The 21,467-nt window shown below is 40.8% G+C and overlaps 1 protein-coding gene across 4 annotated transcripts in view; it reads left to right on the forward strand.

Annotated features, from left to right (window-relative positions):
- The window catches only part of CCDC149 (coiled-coil domain containing 149), a 106,220-nt gene extending 91,034 nt beyond the window's left edge, over window positions 1–15,186 (forward strand). For all 4 annotated transcript variants that reach the window (XM_040335176.1, XM_040335178.1, XM_040335177.1 and 1 more), the window contains 2 exons: window positions 10,784–10,897; window positions 13,389–15,186. In XM_040335176.1, the coding sequence (XP_040191110.1) occupies window positions 10,784–10,897; window positions 13,389–13,912 (638 nt within the window). In that variant the 3' untranslated portion in view covers window positions 13,913–15,186. The remainder of the gene's footprint in view (window positions 1–10,783; window positions 10,898–13,388) is intronic.
- The last annotated feature ends 6,281 nt before the right edge of the window (window positions 15,187–21,467 follow it).

Genomic DNA, 21,467 nt, shown 5'->3' on the forward strand with positions numbered 1-21,467 from the left:
AACCTAACTACTGTACATTTAACTGGAGTTCCACTTTAAAACAAAAGCAGACATGACATAATTGGCGAGATGATTTGAGAGCTTTTAAATGGTGTGGAAAAGATCTTCTACTGCAAAAAAAAAAGGCAACCTTTAGTAACTGCTATCCACAAAACCTAAACAAGGATAAACGGATGTTTAGTTACCCTATTTTTCTGAATGTTGTCTTTTGACTGGAGTTCCCTTTACCAGTAACATTAATCCCTAATAATGTTTGGACTCACTAAATATTAACCGATGCAAATATTTTCATTGTCTGTGTATTTTGCATGGAACCAACTCTAATATGAATAGCCCATTAATCTGCACATTTATTGTCATTGGTCATTTCCTTCCCTAGTTTATCCTTCCATAACCAACACTAATGCCCCGTACACACAATCGGAATTTCCGACCATGTGTATGCCCCATCAGAAATTCAGAGGAATTCAATCGGAGATTACATAGAGAACATGTTCTCTTTTACTCCAATGGAATTCCATCGGAATTCCGATGTGATTTTGGTCGGACAAAGGTCCGATCATGTGTATGGGGCTTTAGGCTGGATTCACACCTATGCAGTTTTAGTGTTTTTTGCATTTTACATATTTGCACTACAGAACGTGACCCATAGGAAACCATGTTATATGGACTGTGTAGTGTGTTTCTGCAAAATGCAAGAAGCCCTAAAAATGCATACGTGTGCACCAGGCCTTAGGCCTATGCAGTTTTAGTGCTTTTTGCATTTTGCAGATTTGCACTGCAGTCCACTTAACATGGTTTACTATGGAACACGTTCTGTAGTGCAAATCTGCAAAAAGCACTAAAAATGCCTAGGTGTGAATCCAGCCTTAGAACCATTTGTGAAGTCTGGAATTCCAGGATTTGATTAATTAGAAGCTGTCTCAATTATTTTCTTCCGTTATTCCCAGCAAGCAAGCAGCTGTGCTCCGATCTGATGGCATTTCAAATTTTTTACTGCCTTGTGGCTGTTTTGATACTAGGAAATACTAGGGAAAAAAATACACCCTGCAGAGACTATTACAAGTGTATCTAAATCTAAGGACAAACATGTATTTCTGCATTTTATTAGTACTCAGATTTTGGCCACATTTGTTTTCTTTATGATTTTTTTCTTTCTCTGCATCTGGTAATCCTGCCAGTAACCCCCGTCCTGCCTTATAATGACAGTTCTCACTACTGCACTGTATCTATGGAGAAGCAGTGTTTTCCCCCATAGGTTGCTTGCACCTGATTTGATAAGACTTGGTGAAATAAAAGCACCTATTGAGCAGAAATAATACATTTCTTTGACTTATATTTTTAACAGACCAAAAAAAAGCAAATAAGAGGTGATCATTGGGTGCATACATATTAAAGGATAAGTTCACCCTTTAAAAAAAAACAAAAACATTTTTTTGACACATTTTTGGGACCATTGTAATTTTCACAGTAAAAAATGCATTTAAATTGCATTGTTTATTGTGAAAATGACAATTGCAGTTTGGGAGTTAACCACTAGGGGGGCGCTGATGGGTTTATGTGTTCCCTGAAGTGTGTTTACAACTGTAGGGGGGTGTGGCTGTAGGTGTGACGTCATCGATTGTGTCCCCCTATAAAAGGGATAACGCGATCGATGCTGAACGGGAAGCCGTGTTTATACACGGCTCTCCACGTTCTTCAGCTACGGGGACCGATCGCGGGACTCTAGCGGCGATCGGGTCCGCTGGCCCCCGGTCCCGGACCCACGGCTGGGTACTAGTACAGGACGTACATGTGCCCAGCCGTGCCATTCTGCCAACGTATATGTGCAGGAGGCGATCCTTAAGTGGTTAAACCACACATGTAAGGTATCGCCATGTGCGTTAGAGTGTGTGCAACAATTCTAGCACTTAGACCTCCTCTGTAACTCTAACGGTAACCTGTAAAAAAAAAATTAAGCGACACATATGGAGATTTTTAAGTACCAAAGTTTGGCACCATTCCATGAGTGTGCGCAATTTTAAAGCGTGACAAGTTTGGTATCTATTTACTCGGCGTAACATCATCTTTCACATTATACAAAAAAATTGGGCTAACTTCACTGTTTTGTTTAATTCATTAAACTTTTTTTTTTCCCCCCAAAAAAAGGCGTTTGAAAAATTATTGCGCAAATACCGATGCAAGATAAAAAGTTGCAATGACCCCCACTTTATTCCCTAGAGCAGGCATGTCTAAAGTCCGGCCCGGGGGCCAATTGCGGGCCCCGTTCCAGTTTAATGTGGCCCCCCTGGTAATTTGGATATATACTGTATTTATCGGCGCTGCCTCTGAGGGGACAGGGAGGGGGGGGGAACGAGTGCTGTCAAATTACATACAGGAGAATCTCCTGTTTACTCGGCGGCATCTGTAATAGGAAGTCTCGTCTCCTGGGCTGCTATTGGATGACTCCTCTTTCCATAATAGGAGGCGGGACATTGTATTAAAGAGGCTGCTATGTAAACAGGAGATTCTCCTGTATGTAATCTGTTGGTGCTCGTCCCGCCTCCCTCCACTCCGAGGCTGCATTCATGGCAATGGAGAGGCTGCATTCATGGCAATGGAGAGGCTGCATTCATGGCAATGGAGAGGCTGCATTCATGGCAATGGAGAGGCTGCATTCATGGCAATTGAGAGGCTGCAGATGGTCACTGATTAGGCTGCATTGACGGGCAATGACCCTTATTTTGCTTCAGTTTTTTATTTACATTTTTTTTCCTGAAACTTCCCTCCTAAAGTGAAGGTGTGTTTTATACGCCAATAAATACGGTATATCCAAATAACACGCCAAGCTCATCTCTTCACCACACACACAAAGGCAAGAGAATTCTTGTTGGGCAGTGTATTAGTGCTCAGGCAAACACACTTGGACCACTCAGGCAAAATGGTCGGCCCTCACACATGTTTACTTCATCAAATCTGGCCCTCTTTGAAAAAAAGTTTGGACACCCCTGCCCTAGAGTGTCTGCTAAGTGCCAGAATAGGCCTGGTAGGGAAGTGGTTAAAGGCCAAGTTCCCATTGGGGATGCTGCATGCAAATGTGTTGCATACTTGAGAAAAGAAAGATGACAAAATGTGCTTAAAATGGAAATAAACCAAAAAGCAAAAATGTAAAATCTTACAAATCATTCAATGTGGTTGCTGCATTTGTTTTTTTCTTTTTCTTTTTTAGGTGTTTTTTTTTTTCTTTTATTTCCAGCTAGTAACACACTTCTTGACTTGGGGTGTCTACATTCTGGATGAAGTAGTAAAACAGCTCTCTATACGTATTTCATCTTTGTATCTAGATGTTTGCTCCCTGCGTTCAGCTTTAGGTTGTTATAATAGTGCATCCTTAACCTTTCAGGGATTAGCATGTTGCTATTCACTTGTATCCTCATGCTGTCAGAGCAGAAACTGCAGCTTAGTGGCCAGGTATAAGGCCCCCAAGATCTATTTCCGCTCAAAGACCTTTAGACCTAACTAACACCTTCTGCACCGCCCACCATACATATACTGTGGCAGGGCGGCCCGGCAGAGCAAATTCGCGTACCTGTTTGTGATTATTTTCTGTTCGGTTCCTATGGTATGTTTTCAAGTACTTCTGTACTAATCTGGACTGACTGACCATTCTGATGTTTTATGTAATGACATGACTCCTAAGCATTCATTTTATACTCATAGGTATTTTGTAGTCGCACAAGGTCTGTTTCTATACTGGGTTGTGCGAGTGTAAGACCCCTTTCACACTGAAGGCACTTTACAGGCCCTGTAAAAAAAATAGCACTTGTAAACTGCTTTCACACTGGGGCGGTGAGCTTGCAGGATGGGAAAAAAAGTCCTGGAAGCAGCGTCTTTGGGGCGGTGATGGAGCTCCCGCACTGCCCCTGCCATTGAAATCAAGCCTAAGGGCCTGCAAAGCCCTTGGTCAACTGCATTTTTCAGACACTTTTTTAACCCCTTCTTTTGGGGTTAAAAGCACTGCTAAAACGAGCTGCACTTTAACGCTTTAAACAGCAGTTTTGGTTTTCCTGAGTTTTCCTTATGGCATAGTTTTTATTACTTGTTGATCCTGCCAGCAGATCTGTTATTTTTCCACTTCCTTTAACAGGCCTCATGAATGTGAGAGGGGTTGGAATAAACCATAAAGCACTGACTGGGGGTGCAAAAAAAATGTTTTAAAAAAGAAACCACGTTGGTTGTAACTGCTTGAATCATGTTGCTAGGGATAGGCTTTAAAGTGGTGTTCAATCCAAAAACTATTTATTAAAGTAGAACCACAGACAAAACTTTTTTATTTTTTTTCATTTTGGATAGTCAGATTTTTTTAATTTGCCATATGTGTCCCATTACTGAGATTTACTTTGACTTCCTGTCCCATAGCCAAACAGAAAGTGAGAGGAAATCCTTACACATTAAGGTAATTCCTTGGTGAACCCCAAGGTCACCAGAACTAGTGCCCCCATTGGAAGATTTCCCCTCTATTACTTTTCTGGTGACAACCCATAATATGGGAATTTATTACTTTCACTTTCAATGATCATAGTAAACAGGACAAATGGGGGGGTGGGTGTGAACATGAGGGCATGCTGTGTGATGGGCAGGCTTTTCGAGTGATTCTGCGAGTCTGTGGTCCCGACAATGAAGTGAGACGCCAACCAGACACCTGCTGAATCCATGTGCCATTGAGTAGCGCTAGACGACCCTTCATCTTCATCTCCCCGATCGAGCAGGTCACGGAGGTTCGCACGCTATTGCCGCTATCTATCCGCTGGCTGCTGCATATTGCTGCCATTTAGCCTTTGCCGTTGCCTACTTGTCGCTATCTACTGCCTTCTACTGCTGCTATCCACCACCGCTTTTCACCTGCCACCAATACCTACTGCTGTTATTTAATGCCGATACCTACTATTCCTGCTACCTACCTGCTGCTGCTCGCTGCTGTATATCGCTGCTGCCAGTGGGAGCATTGTTGCCGCTGCCTGTTGCTGTAGAGGGGAGGAGGTTTGGGTTTGCTGCCACTCTAGGTGCATCGGACTAGCTGACGAGCCAGCTGGGGGACGAGCTGACTGTCAGGAGAGCGGGGGTGGAGGAAGAGGAGTGGAGTGAGATCCCACGGTGATCACTCTCTGTGCCGATGTGCTCCAGTCTCCCAGTGTGGCACCTTTGAAAAACTGCTGCGGTTTGTTTAGGGACGGTGGGTTGACAGCTGGACTCTTTGGGCTTTCCTGCCTTCACATCCCCCTCTTTTTTTTTTTTTTTTTTTTTTTTTTTTTTCGGCTGCCTGAATACCACCTCTAGGTTGCCTGCCTCTGGGTTTCCATGAATGTCTGAAGACATCAAATAGTAGGTTTGGCAATTTCTCTTGTTTGTATGTTTTTGGATAAACAGCAGGAGCGCAGGGGGAGGTCAGAAACGGAGAGAAACAGAGAGAAAGGCAAGACTGTAAATCTGAAGTTGAAGCTAAAATTTACTGAAGCAAATGCAGTGTGAGATACGATTCTCAGGTACCATTTAACATGTGAGGTTGAGGGGGGAGGGGCTGACGGTTAAATATGCAGCCGAGTATATTGCACAATTTCTTTTGCGGTGAATGACTGAGCCCTGGTCCCCTTAATCCCCTCCAAAACCTTCCTTGGATATTGTAAACTCCAGGATATATTGATTCAGAACTTTCAGTGTATAAGAGAGGAGTCTTGAGTTATAGAAGGTCTCTGCTGACTGATAGATTCCCTCGCTCTTGGATCTATAGTGCTGCGGGGGAAAATATAGATATATTTATAGCTACAGAGAGGGGTGGAGGTGAAATATTGGGGGAAATAACTTTATAAGAAGATATAGATCCCGATGGCTCCAAGTAAAGCATAAAGAAACTCAAATTACTACCCCCAGCACTTCCCCCACCCACTTTTCAGTTAAGGCAGCAGGAAAGGAGATTACAGAATCCTCCCAGATTGAATCATCAGTGGGAATACAGAAAATCATAGCTAAGGAAATGGATCAAGAGCATATACCCTCTGGGAAAGATATCATGTCCGCCATTAAACTATGCAGTGAAACACTAACAACAAAAATTGACGCATTAGCTATAGATATTAATAGGGTTGTCCCGATACCACTTTTTTAGGACGGAGTACGAGTACCGATACTTTTTTTCAAGTAGTCGCCGATACCGAATACCGATACTTTTTTTTAATGTGTCCCCATATGCAGCAATGTCCCCCATATGCAGCAATGTCCCCCGTATGCAGCAATGTCCCCCGTATGCAGCAATGTCCCCCATATGCAGCAATGTCCCCCGTATGCAGCAATGTCCCCCGTATGCAGCAATGTCCCTCGTATGCAGCAATGTCCCTCGTATGCAGCAATGTCCCTCGTATGCAGCAATGTCCCCCGTATCCAGCAATGTCCCCCGTATGCAGCAATGTCCCCCATATCCAGCAATGAAAACAGCGTCTAGAATAGATCTAGCCTTTGCAGATTTAACAATGTTAACAGACATTATAGACGCTGTATATCTACCATGCCCCCCTGTTGGTGTCAATACGCATCCCCACCCCCAGAAATGCAGCATTGTGGAGGTTATCTCCACAATAGGTGGTATATCCCAGAGATAGCAGAAAAGATGGTAACTATAATAAACAAATATTGGGAAAGCAATGAGGGATCATCCTCGGTGGATATGGTCTGAGACACGTTCAAGGCATATCTACAAGGGCAATATATTTCGAATATTGCAGCAGTAAATAAACAAAAGGCTAAAGTTCAGGAGTTACAAATACAGGTAGAGAGTAGCAAGGAAAAATATAGCCAAGATTCAAGCAACTCTAATTTTGATTTAATGATGTTTACACAACGAGAATTACAATTGCATATGGAGGAAATAACAAGGTTGGAATTACAAAGAAAGAGACAAAATATCTTTGAGCAAGGTAATAAAAGTGGGAGATTCTTGGCGAGATTGGCGCAGCAAGAACATCAAGCTACAACTATAACAGAAATAGAAACATCAGAAGGAAAGAGTAAAGGAACCTGAAGAGATCTTGAAGGCTTTCGGTGAATATTATAGCAGGCTATATGCCTCTTCTCTCCCCTCCGACTTCCGCTCTGGGGACATGTCGGAACTGTTGGACCGGGTTGCTCTCGGATGGCTGTCGGAGAGGGAGAGAGAGGCATTGTTGGATCCAATAACGAGTGAAGAAATAAGTAAGGTTATAAAAACATTTCCAGGAGAAAAAGCACCAGGCCCAGATGGAATTCCTGTTGAATTCTACCAAAAATATGAAGCTCTTTTGGCTCCAAAATTGGCAGAGGTATATACAAGTGGGCTAATGAAAGGGATATTATCAGATTCAATGAGACAGGCACACATAACAATAATATACAAAGAAGGAAAGGATCCAAAAATATGCTCGTCATATAGATCGATAGAAAGACCATTATAGATTCAGATCAGACAGGGTTCATGCCACAAAGAACCACAGATGTAAATCTATGCAGACTATTTACAAATATACATGCCCATCACAATTGCGAAGGAACAAGAACGGTAGCCTCCCTAGATATAGGGAAGGCCTTTAGCAATAGAGCCAGTGGCAGAGGCTCTGAGGACCTCACAAGACATGCAGGGACTCCGAGTAGGGGGGCTGGAGGAGAGGGTAGCCCTGTATGCTGATGATATGCTGTTATTTTTAAAGGATGCAGGCCCATCATTGAAGAGAGCCCTAGAGCTACTTAATGTCTTCTCAGGTTTTACAGGACTTAAAGTGAACTGGGATAAATCACTGTTATTTGCTATTGATCAAGGCGCGCAGGATACAGCGACCCCAAATCTTCCACTGAGATGGGTAACAGAGTTTAAATATCTGGGCATAATAATATCACGCCAGGCTGAGGAATTCAAAAAGTTAAATCTAGACCCAGTGCTGCAGGAATATAAGAAAAAACTAAAGATATGGGAAACGCTTCCTCTGTCTCTTTTGGGACGTATAAATTTAATAAAAATTAAGATTCTTCCCAGGTTGCTAGATTTGTTTAGAAACTCAACACAATGGTTACCAAAAAGTTTTTTCACACAGCTTCATAGTGTCTTATCCTCATTCATGGCAAAATAAAATAGCCAGAATAAAATTAAAAACACTTATGCGTCCAGTGGGACAGGGGGGTTTAGCATTTCCAGACCTATATAAATATTATCTTGCAACTCAGTTGGTGACAATAAGGAGATGATTGAATCCAGATGGATAAGATCCCGCTACAATGGTGGAGGCGGCAGTGGTCCAGTCTTTGGAGGCACTGCAGGCATTACCATTTCATGGGCTAAAATGTAGGCAAGATTTAACTCCGTCAATGATAACAACAGTAAGGGAATGGAAAGTAGGCATAGCAAGAGAGAGTAATCTAAAAACGGATATATCCCCAAATACTCCCATTATGGAGAAATCCTGAATTGCTACATTTAACACCCTAGAGGACCCTAGAGCATGGACAACATTTTAAGTAAAAACAATATCACAAGTAATATATGAGGGAAAAATATCCTCATTTGCAGATATGAGAGAAAAATGGAATGTGCCGGAGAATAATTTTTTTTAGACATATGCAGTTGGTCCATGCCCTGGCAGCCCAATTTCCCTATGGCATCCCGCAGCTATTAGAAACAGGCCTAGAACAACTGGTGAGAAAGAGAAAGGAAAAAGGGTTGATCTCAACTTTTTACACCCATTTAGTAAAAACAGAACCATCAGATATGAATAAATTATGTGAGTGTTGGTTGAGAGATGTCCCAAAACTGTCATCAGAAAATTGGGGGGAGATATACAAATTTCCATTTCAGATTTTAGTCTCACTCAAATTAATTCAATTTAAAATAATACATAAGAGTTATTATACACCGTATAAATTGTTTAAAATATTTCCATCAAATCCTCAAAACTGTTGGAGATGTGCAGGCACTCCAGGGAACTTATACATATATTCTGGACCTGCCCAAAGATAAGGTGGTTTTGGAGAGAGGTCTTGAGAGTAATTGATGAAGTGACGTTAGTCCAACTTGACCTGGAGGCAGAGACCTGCCTGTTAGGACTTGTAGAGGAAATTATGGCCCCTATAGAAAGAAGAATACAGGTGGGTTTGCTGCTCATTTACGCAAGAAAGGCTATAGTGTTAAATTGGAAAAAAGCAGAAGTCCCCTCAGTGCCACAATGGAAAAATGTGATAAACAATAATTTGTCATTGTATAAAGAGACATACTATAATAGAGGAAACGGGGGGAAAGTATAAAAAAATATGGGCAAATTGGACAGAGAATGCGACAACGGCTTCAGGGTAGGGGGGCACGGAAGTGGGATGGAATTAGAGCAATGGAAAAAAGGAATAAGAAAGAGGTTAAATGTAGATAAATGAAAATGTGAAATGTATATTTGTATGTGAGAAAGGAAAAAATCAATAAAGAGATATAAAAAAATAAAACAGGACAAATGGAGATGAGCGATTATTGTCGTCGGATATAACAGCCACTTGCAATAATCGCATGTAAAATCTGGCGGACTGGTTGTACCCAAGTTGATCGATCAATCAACCTGGGTGCATTCAGCCTGCCCATACATGGTTCAGCAGGAATGAGCTGAGATTCTAACCACCTGGCCGGTTTTAGCTTGAGTTTAGCTTTCATTTGTTAATTAAGTCCATCTAAATCTGCTAGACTGTCAGTGCTGCTGTTCAATGGTGTATACTTTAACTACATCATCTAGAACACTCCCTAAAGCTGGCCATACATGGATCGAGATGCGGTGGATCAGCGGGGGGCGACCTAATTTCGATCCATGTATGGCCACTGTGGTTGAATCGAAGCCAATCTACCAATCAACTGTTGAACTGCCCTGTTGGGAAATTCCTGCTAAATTTGAATAAGATCCAGGGAACTAACCATTTCAGCCCCTTACTTCCAAACCTGTAGGTTTCCTTTTTAGAGCCCTTTGGTCTTGTATATGCATATCAACTTGTCATGTTAAACTGTTGACATTGATAACTCGTACACCCTCACTCAAAATATCCGAAATCGTTCAATAATCAGATTGCTCCTGCATCTCCCAGCTCGCCTATTATCTGTGAGCATTTTTGATGGTTAAGTTCTTTGCTGTATGACGATCTAGAAAACATCTGTGACCTTTAGTTCACTCTACCTTCCTTTTGTTCTTTATTTGTCCTTTCTAAGTGTATTAAATTACTTGTAATTTCTGTTGTTTTGTTCTCATTATTTAGAGAGTAGCCTCCAGCTGGCTTAGCAGCATGACCAGTCATAGAATTTGAAGTTTCCCAGTAAGGGAAATATTGGTACTCAATGAAAAACACATCTATCCTAGAGATAAAGTGTGTCTTATTGTCTATGCGCCTTAAAGGGGACCTGTAAGAACAGAATTATGGAAGCTCCTACGGCAGACTCCTGATCTCTGAGGAGTTGCTGAGCTGGAACAAGCAGAATGTGAGTCCAGATATTATCAGGAGTAGCAATATTTTGACTAAAGATCATCTAGCCTTGTCATAGCATGCCGCTTTTCGCCAACACAAGAAGCTACAGTATTCAACAGTGTAGCATGCAAGCTTCAACATATGAATTTCATTTATTGACGGCTGTTTCACACTGAATGCATCTACTAACAAATCTGAATGTTTTAAAGAACAGTGTTATGACTTTATTGCCGTGACCAGTGGCAGAGATGTCAATTTTATGTTTTTGGTAAAAAATAGATGTTTGTCATTTTGGCAGGGGGACGGGATACCATCTCACTACTTGATTCATCAATAACAAACCCACAGCATCCAAAGTCACCAATGATCACGTTTACAGAGGTGCCTTGTCACAAACCTCTGACCTATGAAGGTAAGGTTGAAACCCTTAATCATGCAGTGAGCTATTTATTATAGTTGCCTCTTAAGGTGCACCTTTCATTTTGAAATGTTTTTCAGGGTTCATCCTTACACGATTATACAACACACATACATTTATATATGTTACCTATTGGTATTTAAAAACGAGGCATTGTGAAAGAATGTGTGGTCCTTTTACACAGCAGCTGTGTGCTAGGATGCTGACTTTGTTCACCCAGGGCCTAACTTCTTAGTGTTGCTATTGCGAAATAAGATACATCATTGGATCACAGAATTAGAGCAGGTCTTAAAAGAACCAAATACAGTACACATCAGTTTCTTTCACTCGTCTTTTAGAGCCATTTGTTTACAACTAAATTACCATTGTTCTCTGGAAAGTAAGAATTGAATAAACGGCATCCTAAAAATGAATGGTGTTCCCCCGCTTGCGCTACTTACGGCAAACCCTGCCCATTTACATCCCATCCCCCTGTCCTCCTTACACTCGCCCCGATGGGAACTTTCAAATATCTCTGGGCAGTTAGTGCACCTAGATTAAAGGTGGAAACATTCAGTTTCCCTAAACTTTCCGGAGGTATGGGCTTTCTGGATCTGGTTCGCTATACTCAAGCTATAGTGAGAATTCTTGATTGGTGCAAACATACTATGACCAAGAGCTTGGTTGCCCTAAAACAATCATTGTTCCCCATACCTCTTCAAGGTCTCCCATAATTGCCTGGCCCATTTCCACCATCTGTCAGAGACCACCCACTAATAGGAAATACCCTTTAGGTCTCGCTTCAATTAAAGTATTCAATACTTCATGTATTGCCTAATTCACCCATGGTTCCCACAATCGGCAATCCTGCAATTTACCTCTTTTGTAACCTCCAGCACTTTCCAGCTGATGCACTTTTGTGGGGGGGATGTCTGGAAACCTGTCAGACATCCAGTCTATGAAAACAAGAACATTGAAGGGGGGACCACTAAGGGCAACCCTCTGATAGGTGGGCACAAATTTCCCGGTACCTTATCCTAATCCATATCATATACAAAAAATCCTAGCAACTAACTCAAGGACCTTACCAATACCATTAAGATAAAATGTCAATAAATTTTATTATTGCAAGTATTGTTGCAGTAGGGTTTAGGGGGAATAGTTAAGAGCATCATTTTGTATATTCTCTCCTTCTTTTTTTTTTTTTTTTTTTGTACATATGTTGTAACAATTCTTTACACGTTTATGTCCTATACATGTTTTACATTTTTGTAAGAATAAAATTCTTTGACATTTTATCTTGATGGTACCTGTAAAGTCCTTAGGTTGCTACTTGCTAGTTTTTTTTTTACATCCAGTCGATGATGGACCCTCTCCTACCTAGATGGCAGGCACAGTACAACATGGCAGGCACTCCAGCTTAAACCTTTCCCCCCTCTCACTTTTGCCAAAGAGGATGGGTCCTTCTTGACTGTCCTCCTTCTTTTTTTTTTTTTTTTTTTTTTTTTAATAAAGCTGCAGGGATCCATCCCATTTATCCCCACTTCAGCCTATTGACGACTTATGCAGCACTTGTAGTCCCCCAGAGGCTTATGTGCCCTATTTCATGAAGGCATGGCAAAAAGACCTCCAATGGCAATTTACTCACTGAAGATCAAAGAGACCATATTCTCATTTTTGCTGATACTCCAGGAGTCGAGTTATACAATTTCTTAACCAGGTGGTACATGGTTCTGACCAGGCTAGCAAATGTTCCCCGACTTTTCCCCAATTTGCTGGAGATGTGGAGACCCAGATCATATAATGTTTCACATATTCTGGACCTGTTTGAAGATCTGCCCTTCTGGACTAATGTGCGCAATGTAATCCGAGATCTCGCAGATCTATCTTTCAAAAATGACCTGGCTGCATGTCTCCTACACCTCAGTACACTCTCAAAACAGAGGTTCTGGAAATCTTTGGTGCTCCACTTACGTAAACGCTGCTCGGTCGTTTATCTGCTCCAATTTGAAATCTGCAGAGACTCCTTTGGTCAGGCAATGAATCAAAGCAGTAAATTACATTAATACAATAGAAAACCTCATGATATTTCTACAACACCAGGAGGAACGATATTGAAAGACCTAGTTCTACTGGACCCCCTGTTCAGTGTTTGTTTCGCCAACAAAATAAAATAAAAAATAAACTAACTATCTAGACGTAAGTGACTGTTTTTTTACACGTACTTCTCGCCTTTAGTATTTTTTTTTTATAGGTTTCTTTTTTCTTTCTTAAGCAACATGAAGGGGGTCATACATTCTGGCAAAATAAAGGAACAAAGAAATACTATTTCCCTATTAATATAAGTCCTAGGAGAAATTGATGATATGGGGTTGGAACATTATTAAAAAAACTGAAGTATATACTAGGGAAAAATTGAATACACACAGAGAATTAAATGAATGTTTCCATCTTGTTTAATGTTTAAAGTGCCCTGTTTATTCATATTGCCTTCTTATTTCTCTAGCACACAGACAACAAAGTGTTGACATCCGCTATAGTGATTTGCACATGCAAACCAACAAAGAGACCACAAAACCACTGGAAAAAGATCCGCTGGGTAATACTTTCGAAAACATGTATCTTCATCCTTTAATCCCTCTTTTATGCTCAGAGAAAGACGAACTGGAGAAGAGAGGGACTGAGATAATTGAACTAACTGAGGAACTGGTAACAGCTGAGCTGGAAGATAACCACCTTGTAAATTCAGTTAAAGGACACCGTGCTGCAGATGTGGCACCCCCTTTTGATAACTTTGAGACTCCATTGTCCAGTCCAGGACTCGCTGACCAGTTGGGATCTGAGGTATTATCAGCTGGAAGCTTAGACAAATCACAAGACTCTGCTGATGGAAGCTTAGACAGTGCTAGTCTCCAAAACTGTGTGGACATAAAAGAGGGACTTTCTGAGTCCTCTTTGACAGAAGAGTCATCAAAACCTCTTGCTAGTGATGAAAGTGTTGGAAAAGGAGTAGAAGAGAATGGATCATGACCAAATGTCCACTGTTTCCAAAGATGTGTCTTGATTTGTTCAAACAATGTTGGTTTTATTTATTTGAAATGTTTTCCCAAAGTTGAATGTTATTTCTTTTTTATAGTCCATTGTTAAAACTAAGACTGATAAACCTAAAACACAAGTTACACCATTATAAGAAGTGCATGTAAAATGTGGGAAGCTATACAATTAAAGAGGATATTGGCTCTATAATGCTATAAACAGGAACTGCTCCTTTCAGCCAGAAATGGCTCACAATTTCAAGTGATTGGTTTAAAAAAAATCTGAAACTAAAGTGAACCTTTTGTTAGAATTCACAGTCCAGTTTAAAACATGGGCACATTCCAAAATTGGTAAATATTATTGTAGCTAAAAAAAAATCATTAATAAAAACTGCTGTATCCCATCTCCTTGCCTGATTGGCTTGATACCGCTACCTCTATCTGCTGACTTGCCTGTTTGTTTATTTTTATTTTTTTACAGGCCTTCCATATCATTCAGCAACTGTAGGATAAAACTGGATATTTTAATCTAGAACTTCAGTTGTATATTTTATTCTAGAACTTCAGTTTTATTCTTGCAGGCTTCTCCTGGAAAATTGAACAGGCAAAGTTTCTACAAAAACGGGTACCCGTAAATTGGCTGAAAAGTAGCCTTCCCAGTGGACAGAAGGTTGCAAGAACAAATCCATGGCTTCACAAATTGTTTGGTAATGCTAATAGGCTGAACCATCCATTATTAGGGACTTCCAACATAACTCCCTACTCCCCCTATCCAATTGGGGGCTCATTACTTGACCTGTTGTATCCTCTACAGTACAAAATAAATGAAAACCGAGGAGAGCGATGCCATCGCACATATTCCTGCTGTGAATAGTCAATACAGCATGTAAAGAAATGTAAAACTGGTAAGAAAATTAACCTCCTGGCATAAAATAAAATATATCAGCTTTAGGAGGACCAGTAGTGTATTAATATGAGCAATGCAACTTGTGTTTTAGATATTATGCTCATTTCAGTCTGAACATTTCAATGATGTCCTTCCTTTGTGTCCTTGAGTGTTTAGTAAGGTTTGTGAGGGCTGCTTGAGCTTTGTATACTGTGTCTTGGAGTAAGTGTATGTCTGTTTTTTTGTATGTAAATGCTAAATCATTGTTCAATAAGAGATATATCAGTGTTATAAATTCATTATAAGTAATTATATTTTTATGTTCTCAGACAAATGTAAACCATGTTAATAAAGACAGACGTAAAAGACTAGTCTACCCAAAACTGCCATGTCATTTTCGGGAACATGTTGGCTTGCTGATTTACCAACCAATTTCTTATACTTCTCAAAGTGTTACTAAACCCAGTGATATGAAAATCGTTAATCTGATTCCCCCTCCCCCCTTTTTTTTTTTTTTTTGATGATTTGTATACCACAGTTACATGATAGACTGCGCAGTTTCTCCAGTGCTGAGAGTTCAGGAAGGAGGAGATTTTCACTTCAGCCTGTATAAACTCCCCCATGTGTGATGTCAATGTCATGTGACCTAGCTATCTCTGAGAACAAGTAACGTCTCTCCGGCATAAAAGACACAGCTGAGCATGTGCAGGTCGGCTACTCTGGCTGTATTAGCTGGCCTTCCCCAGATAGACAGTGCATGAGGGAAGGATCTGTGCATACATGATAAAACGGCCTTTTTACATAATGCAGAGGATTAACCCCTTAAAGGGTCACTAAAGGAAAAAATAATTTGCCTAAAATTAATGTCTGCAAGGTAGACGGACAGAATAGTGTAATGATTCTGTTAAAAAACGAGTAAATACCTATTAAATTCCTTGATCTATATCACCTCCGGCATTCTAGTTTCTGTTCTGTCATTCACTTCCTGGTTTGCATCGTTCATTCATGTAAGAACTACATTTCCCAGTATGAATTGCGGCACGCCCAGTAATTCACACCTACTTGAAGTCTCTAACACGTAGAGAGCGTCCTGCCACACAGATGTAGTTCCCAGGAGGGGGCGAGCACGTTGCTGACCACCGCAGTAAAGCCTCCCATCACGGTGGTCAGTAACAATCAGACAAGCAGGAAGTGAACAGAACAGAGAAGAAATAGAGCAACTTCTGAGCAAAAACGAACAATGAGGAAGTGAAAAGAGGAATGTCTGCAGGTGAAGTATGCTTATTTTGAAAAAAAATGTTTCCTTTACAACCCCTTTAAAGCGGGAGTTCACCCGAAAAACAATTTTTAACATTAGATTGAGGCTCATTTTGTCAAGGGGAATCGGGTGTTTTTTTTTTTAAATCAAAGCAGTACTTGCCGTTTTAGAGAGAGATCTTCTCCGCCGCTTCCGGGTATGGTCTTCGGGACTGGGCGTTCCTATTTGATTGACAGGCTTCCGACGGTCGCATACATTGCGTCACGAGTAGCCGAAAGAAGCCGAACGTCGGTGAGGCTCTATACGGCGCCGGAAAACCGTGACGCGATGTATGCGACCGTCGGAAGCCTGTCAATCAAATAGGAACGCCCAGTCCCACAGCCCATACCCGGAAGCGGCGGAGAAGATCTATCTCTAAAACGGTAAGTACTGCTTCAATTTTTAAAAAAAACACCCGATTCCCCTTGACAAAATGAGCCTCAATCTAATGTTAAAAATTTAGTTTTTGGGTGAACCTCCACTTTAAGTTCCACAGTGAGTATAACAAGCATGCTATACAGACAGATTTTACTGTTGTGGGTTTAGTAACACTTTAAGGTCTCTGGTGAGATCTCTATGTATGTTTGCCTTGTAACCCTTACAAGAGGGCTGTTTCTTTGCAGGTGGTGTGTTGATCCATCATACATTATAAGTAATGTGCAGCATTAAAAGTGAGTAATACTGAAGGTTGACAGAGCTTGGGATTCTGGCAGGGATATCACACCAATGGAATCCTCAAAAGATTTCCGAAGTCAATGGGATTTTGCCAATTAGCATTACTCATGAGTTAGTATTCTGCTTTTGGTGGACTGACCCAACATTTCATTATTCCATGTGTTTTTCTAATCTCTCTTCCTGCATTATGTGTAGTTTTTTGTGCAGTTTTAAAGAGAGCCAAACATATTTACACTATGAACTTTTCACACTGTATATTCATATTTGGATATTTGCCTCTTTATATCAGCTCCACTCTGGCATATGACCAGGTTCAGGAGGTCTGCACATTGGTTCCAGAATGATGCTCTCTGGCAGTGGGGCTGACGGTTTCAAGTCCAGAATCGGTACACATCCCAGTCTCTTAAAAAAATTGCATTTGTAGAAATATGCTGGAATATTATAGACCTCTTCCTGGGCAGTGGAAAAAAATAGGAGGCATCATGCTATAGGCTGTAATTCAGATGATACTTTAAGGCCTCATGCGCACAGCGTTTAAAAAAATGCAGCTTATAAAGGCGTGTATTTTTTTTGATGCCTGGAAAAGCACCTCTATATTCGCATATATGGCCATGCACACACAGATGTTTACAAGCTTTTTTGAACAGGAGCATTTTCGGATCAAAAAGAAACGCACTAAAGACATGTTCTGAGAGGAACTTTTGAGCAGTAAAAATGCATGGAAACGTGTCTAAATGCATAAATGTAGTCTGATGGTCACCCGCTAATCGTCTGTAAAACAGGACTGATATATGTATATATGTAAACAAGGCATACCTCAGTTCTGACGGGGGGAGGGATGTATTCTGTGTCTATGCAAAGCAGGGACTAGAATTTATCTATTTCCCTAGTAAAAGCAGCACACTTTACAGAAAACAGCTGGCTAGGTAAACTCTTTGATCGCCCTAAATGTTTAACCCCTTCCCTGCCAGTGTCATTAGTACAGTGACCATGCATATTTTTTTAGCACTGATCACTGTATTCGTGTTACTGGTTCTCGCAAAATGTCAGATTGCCCACTGCAATAACACAGTCCCGCTATAAGTCGCAGATCGCCGTCACTACTACTAATATAAAAATAAATCCATAAATATATCCCATAGTTTTTAGACACTATAAGGTTTGCATAAACCGATCACAATACGCTTATTGGGATTTTTTTTTACTAAAAACAAGTAGCAGAATGCATATTGGCCTGAATTTATGAAGAAATTAGATTTTTCAATTTTTTTTTTTTTTTTATTGAATCTTTTTTAGCCAAAAGGTTAAGAAAATGTTTAATTTATTTTTTTCAAACTTGAAGGGCTTTTTTCGTTTATAGCGCAATTTTTTTTAATGCAGTAGTGATCAAATACTACTAAAAGGAATCTCTCTTTGTGGGAAAAATTGCATAAATCTTATTTACATAGTTACATAGTTAGTCAGGTTGAAAAAAGACACAAGTCCATCCAGTTCAACCACAAAAAACAAAATAAAAAAACACAGTAAAATCCTATACACCCAACTTCATACCCACAGTTGATCCAGAGGAAGGCAAAAAACCCCAGCGGAGCATGATCCAATTTGCTACAGCAGGGGAAAAAATTCCTTCCTGATCCCCCGAGAGGCAATCGGATTTACCCTGGATCAACTTTACCTTTATATTTGGGTTCAGTGTTGCATGATCGCGCAATTGTCGGTTTAAGTAATGCAGTGCCTATCGCAAAAAATGGCCAGGTCTTGAAGGGGGGTAAATCTTCCGGAGGTCAAGGAGTTTTACCTTGGTGCACTTTTTTGCATTAAAACCCCCCTTATACCTGCCTGATCACGATCTAGTGATGTGCACGAAACGAAAACGGAGGCGCTCTCGGGTCTCTCTCTCCTTATTGGCTCAGATACAGCAGCGGGAGCCAGTGACCATCATTTACAGCCAGTGAGGAGGGAGCAAGGTCAACCTGTGCTTTGTGTGTCTTATAAACACACAGAACTAAGCTTTGGAGCAAGCATGCACAAGTGCCCCCATAGCAAGCGGCTTGCTCTGGGGGCACTTAATGGGGGGGATAGCCAGGAGCACCAGCGGAAGACCCGAAAAGAGGAGGATCGCGACTGCTCTGTGCGGAACAGGCAAGTATGACATGGTTTTTATTTTAAAGCAAAAACATTTTATGAATAAACTCAAAGTAAAGAATCTAGTCTAAAGCCTCGTACACACGCTCGGTTTATTCAACAAGAACCAGCAAGAAAACTGCTGGCAGAGCTTTCTTGCCGAGTATACCGAGCGTGTGTACGAGGCTTTCAGGTTTCTCGTCAAGAAAACTGCCTAAAATCTCGACGAGAAAAATAGAGAACATGTTCTCTATTTTCTTGTCGTGATTTCTGGCAGTGTTTTCCTCATGAGAAACCCGAGAGTGTGTATACTTGCCTGTCGCCGTGGAAACCCGCGCAAACTCGAAATGACTTGGACGCATGCGCGGTAGCTTCCTAGGCATAGGTAGAGTGCAGCAAGATGGCAGCAACGGTATCGAATGTGACGAGCGCATGCTCGTCGTTCGCGATGACGTCATGCGTTCTTGCCTTTTAAAAGAACCGCAGGAGTGTTTGTACACTCGGGCGGCAAGAGATTCTTGCCAAGAATCTCATCAGGAAAAACAATGTTTTTTTCCTGACGAGAGTCTGGCCCGTGTGTACAGGGCTTCCGAACACAGTCTTGTGAAGCATCCAATACTTTAGCAGCGCTCCTGTCAATCATTTAAAAAGTAGGTGGAAACAAATGGCTGACACTTTGTGATGGAGTGGGTAAAAACTCACAATGGTGGATCTTGGTGTATGGTGCATGCTATTTAACATCGACTAAGATGATCACCTACTATCAGAACTTTTATCACCAAGTGTCAGCCATTTGTTTCTCATATGATCAACATATGAACGCCGGTCACGTTTTAAATGATTGACAGGAGCGCTGCTAAAGTATTGAATGCTTCACAAGACTGTTCTTGGACTATATTCTTTACTTTGAGTTTATTAATTTTATGTGTCTGTTTTAGCAGCTGCTTTATATATATATGCATTGAGATTTATAATATCTATACATTGGTTGTATTTATGTTTGATCAACTTTATTTGCTGCATAGCGCTGGGTGGTATTAGTAGGCCCAAATACACTGAGATTGTTAACCAGAATTTTTTTTTTTTTTTTATAATAATCACTTTATCTCATCTGCTCCAGGTGTGGTGGTACATTTTATTTTTATTTTTGTCTGACAGGCTCTTGTTCCCTTGTACAAGGTAAGATGCTTGTGTATTGCAATAAGATCATTTTCTAACAACCTTGTCTAATGTCTACAGGCTCATTCACACCAGGTGTGCTGAACTCCATTTGTACGCATTGATCAACACAGGCTCAATACAAGACAACAATTATTTCCCTGATGCCCTCGTATCCACTCGTATCTTACCTTTCTGAACCAAGCATTCCAGAAGGGAGGTATCACCTTTTGGAATGCCAAAGAAATGACAAAAGTAAAATTGGTGATCCAACCCCTTGATATCTGCCCAACACTTAAAAAAAAAAAAAAAAAAAAAAAAGCCAGATGTGCAGCAATTCCTCACAGCAATCAATAAATCATTGTTTAAAGTGTAACTACCCCGAGACATGTATGTAAAATTGTGTAGCTTTAATGGTCCTTGTGGATTTGTTTTGTTTTAATATTATATAGGATTTAATTAGTAAGACCTCATCTGGAATATGCAGTTCAGTTTTGGGCACCAGTTCTCAAAAAGGATATAGGAGAACTGGAGAAAGTGCAGAGAAGAGCAACCAAACTGATAAGAGGCATGCAGGAGCTCAGCTATGAGGAAAGATTAGAGGAACTAAATGTATTCACTCTTGAGAAGAGGAGAATAAGGGGGGATATGATCAACATGTACAAATATATAAGAGGTCCATACAGTGAACTTGGTGTTGAGTTATTCACTTTATGGTCATCACTGAGGACAAGGGGGCACTCTTTACGTCTAGAGGAAAAGAGATTTCACCTCCAAATACGGAAAGGGTTTTTCACAGTAAGAGCTGTGAAAATGTGGAACAGACTCCCTCCAGAGGTGGTTCTGGCCAGCTCAGTAGATTGCTTTAAGAAAGGTCTGGATTCTTTCCTAAATGTACAGAATATAACTGAGTACTAAGATTTGTAGGCATAGTTGATCCAGGGTAAATCCGATTGCCTCTCGGGGGATCAGGAAGGAATTTTTTCCCCTGCTGTAGCAAATTGGATCATGCTCTGCTGGGGTTTTTTGCCTTCCTCTGGATCAACTGTGGGTATGGAGTTGGGTGTATAGGATTTTACTGTGTTTTTTTATTTTGTTTTTTGTGGTTGAACTGGATGGACTTGTGTCTTTTTTCAACCTGACTAACTATGTAACTAACTATGTAAATAGTGCCAAACACAATTCAATATAGGAGGAATCAGAGGGTCCTTCTCGTTAGTGCTTCCAATCAAAAGGGGAGGGTCAAGTGATACAAAATGTAATAACTGTGGGGGGATGAGCTGATGATGAAAGTGGAAGTACAGTTGTTTGGTGGAGGTGGGATAGGATTCTCTGAAAGAAGGGTTTTCAGGAATCGTGTGAAAGTGGATAGAGTAGGAGATAGCTGGACAGCTTGGGGTAGGTTGTTTT

The sequence above is a fragment of the Rana temporaria genome, chromosome 1 (assembly GCF_905171775.1).
Source record: "Rana temporaria chromosome 1, aRanTem1.1, whole genome shotgun sequence".
Classification (NCBI taxonomy): Eukaryota; Metazoa; Chordata; class Amphibia; order Anura; family Ranidae; genus Rana; species Rana temporaria.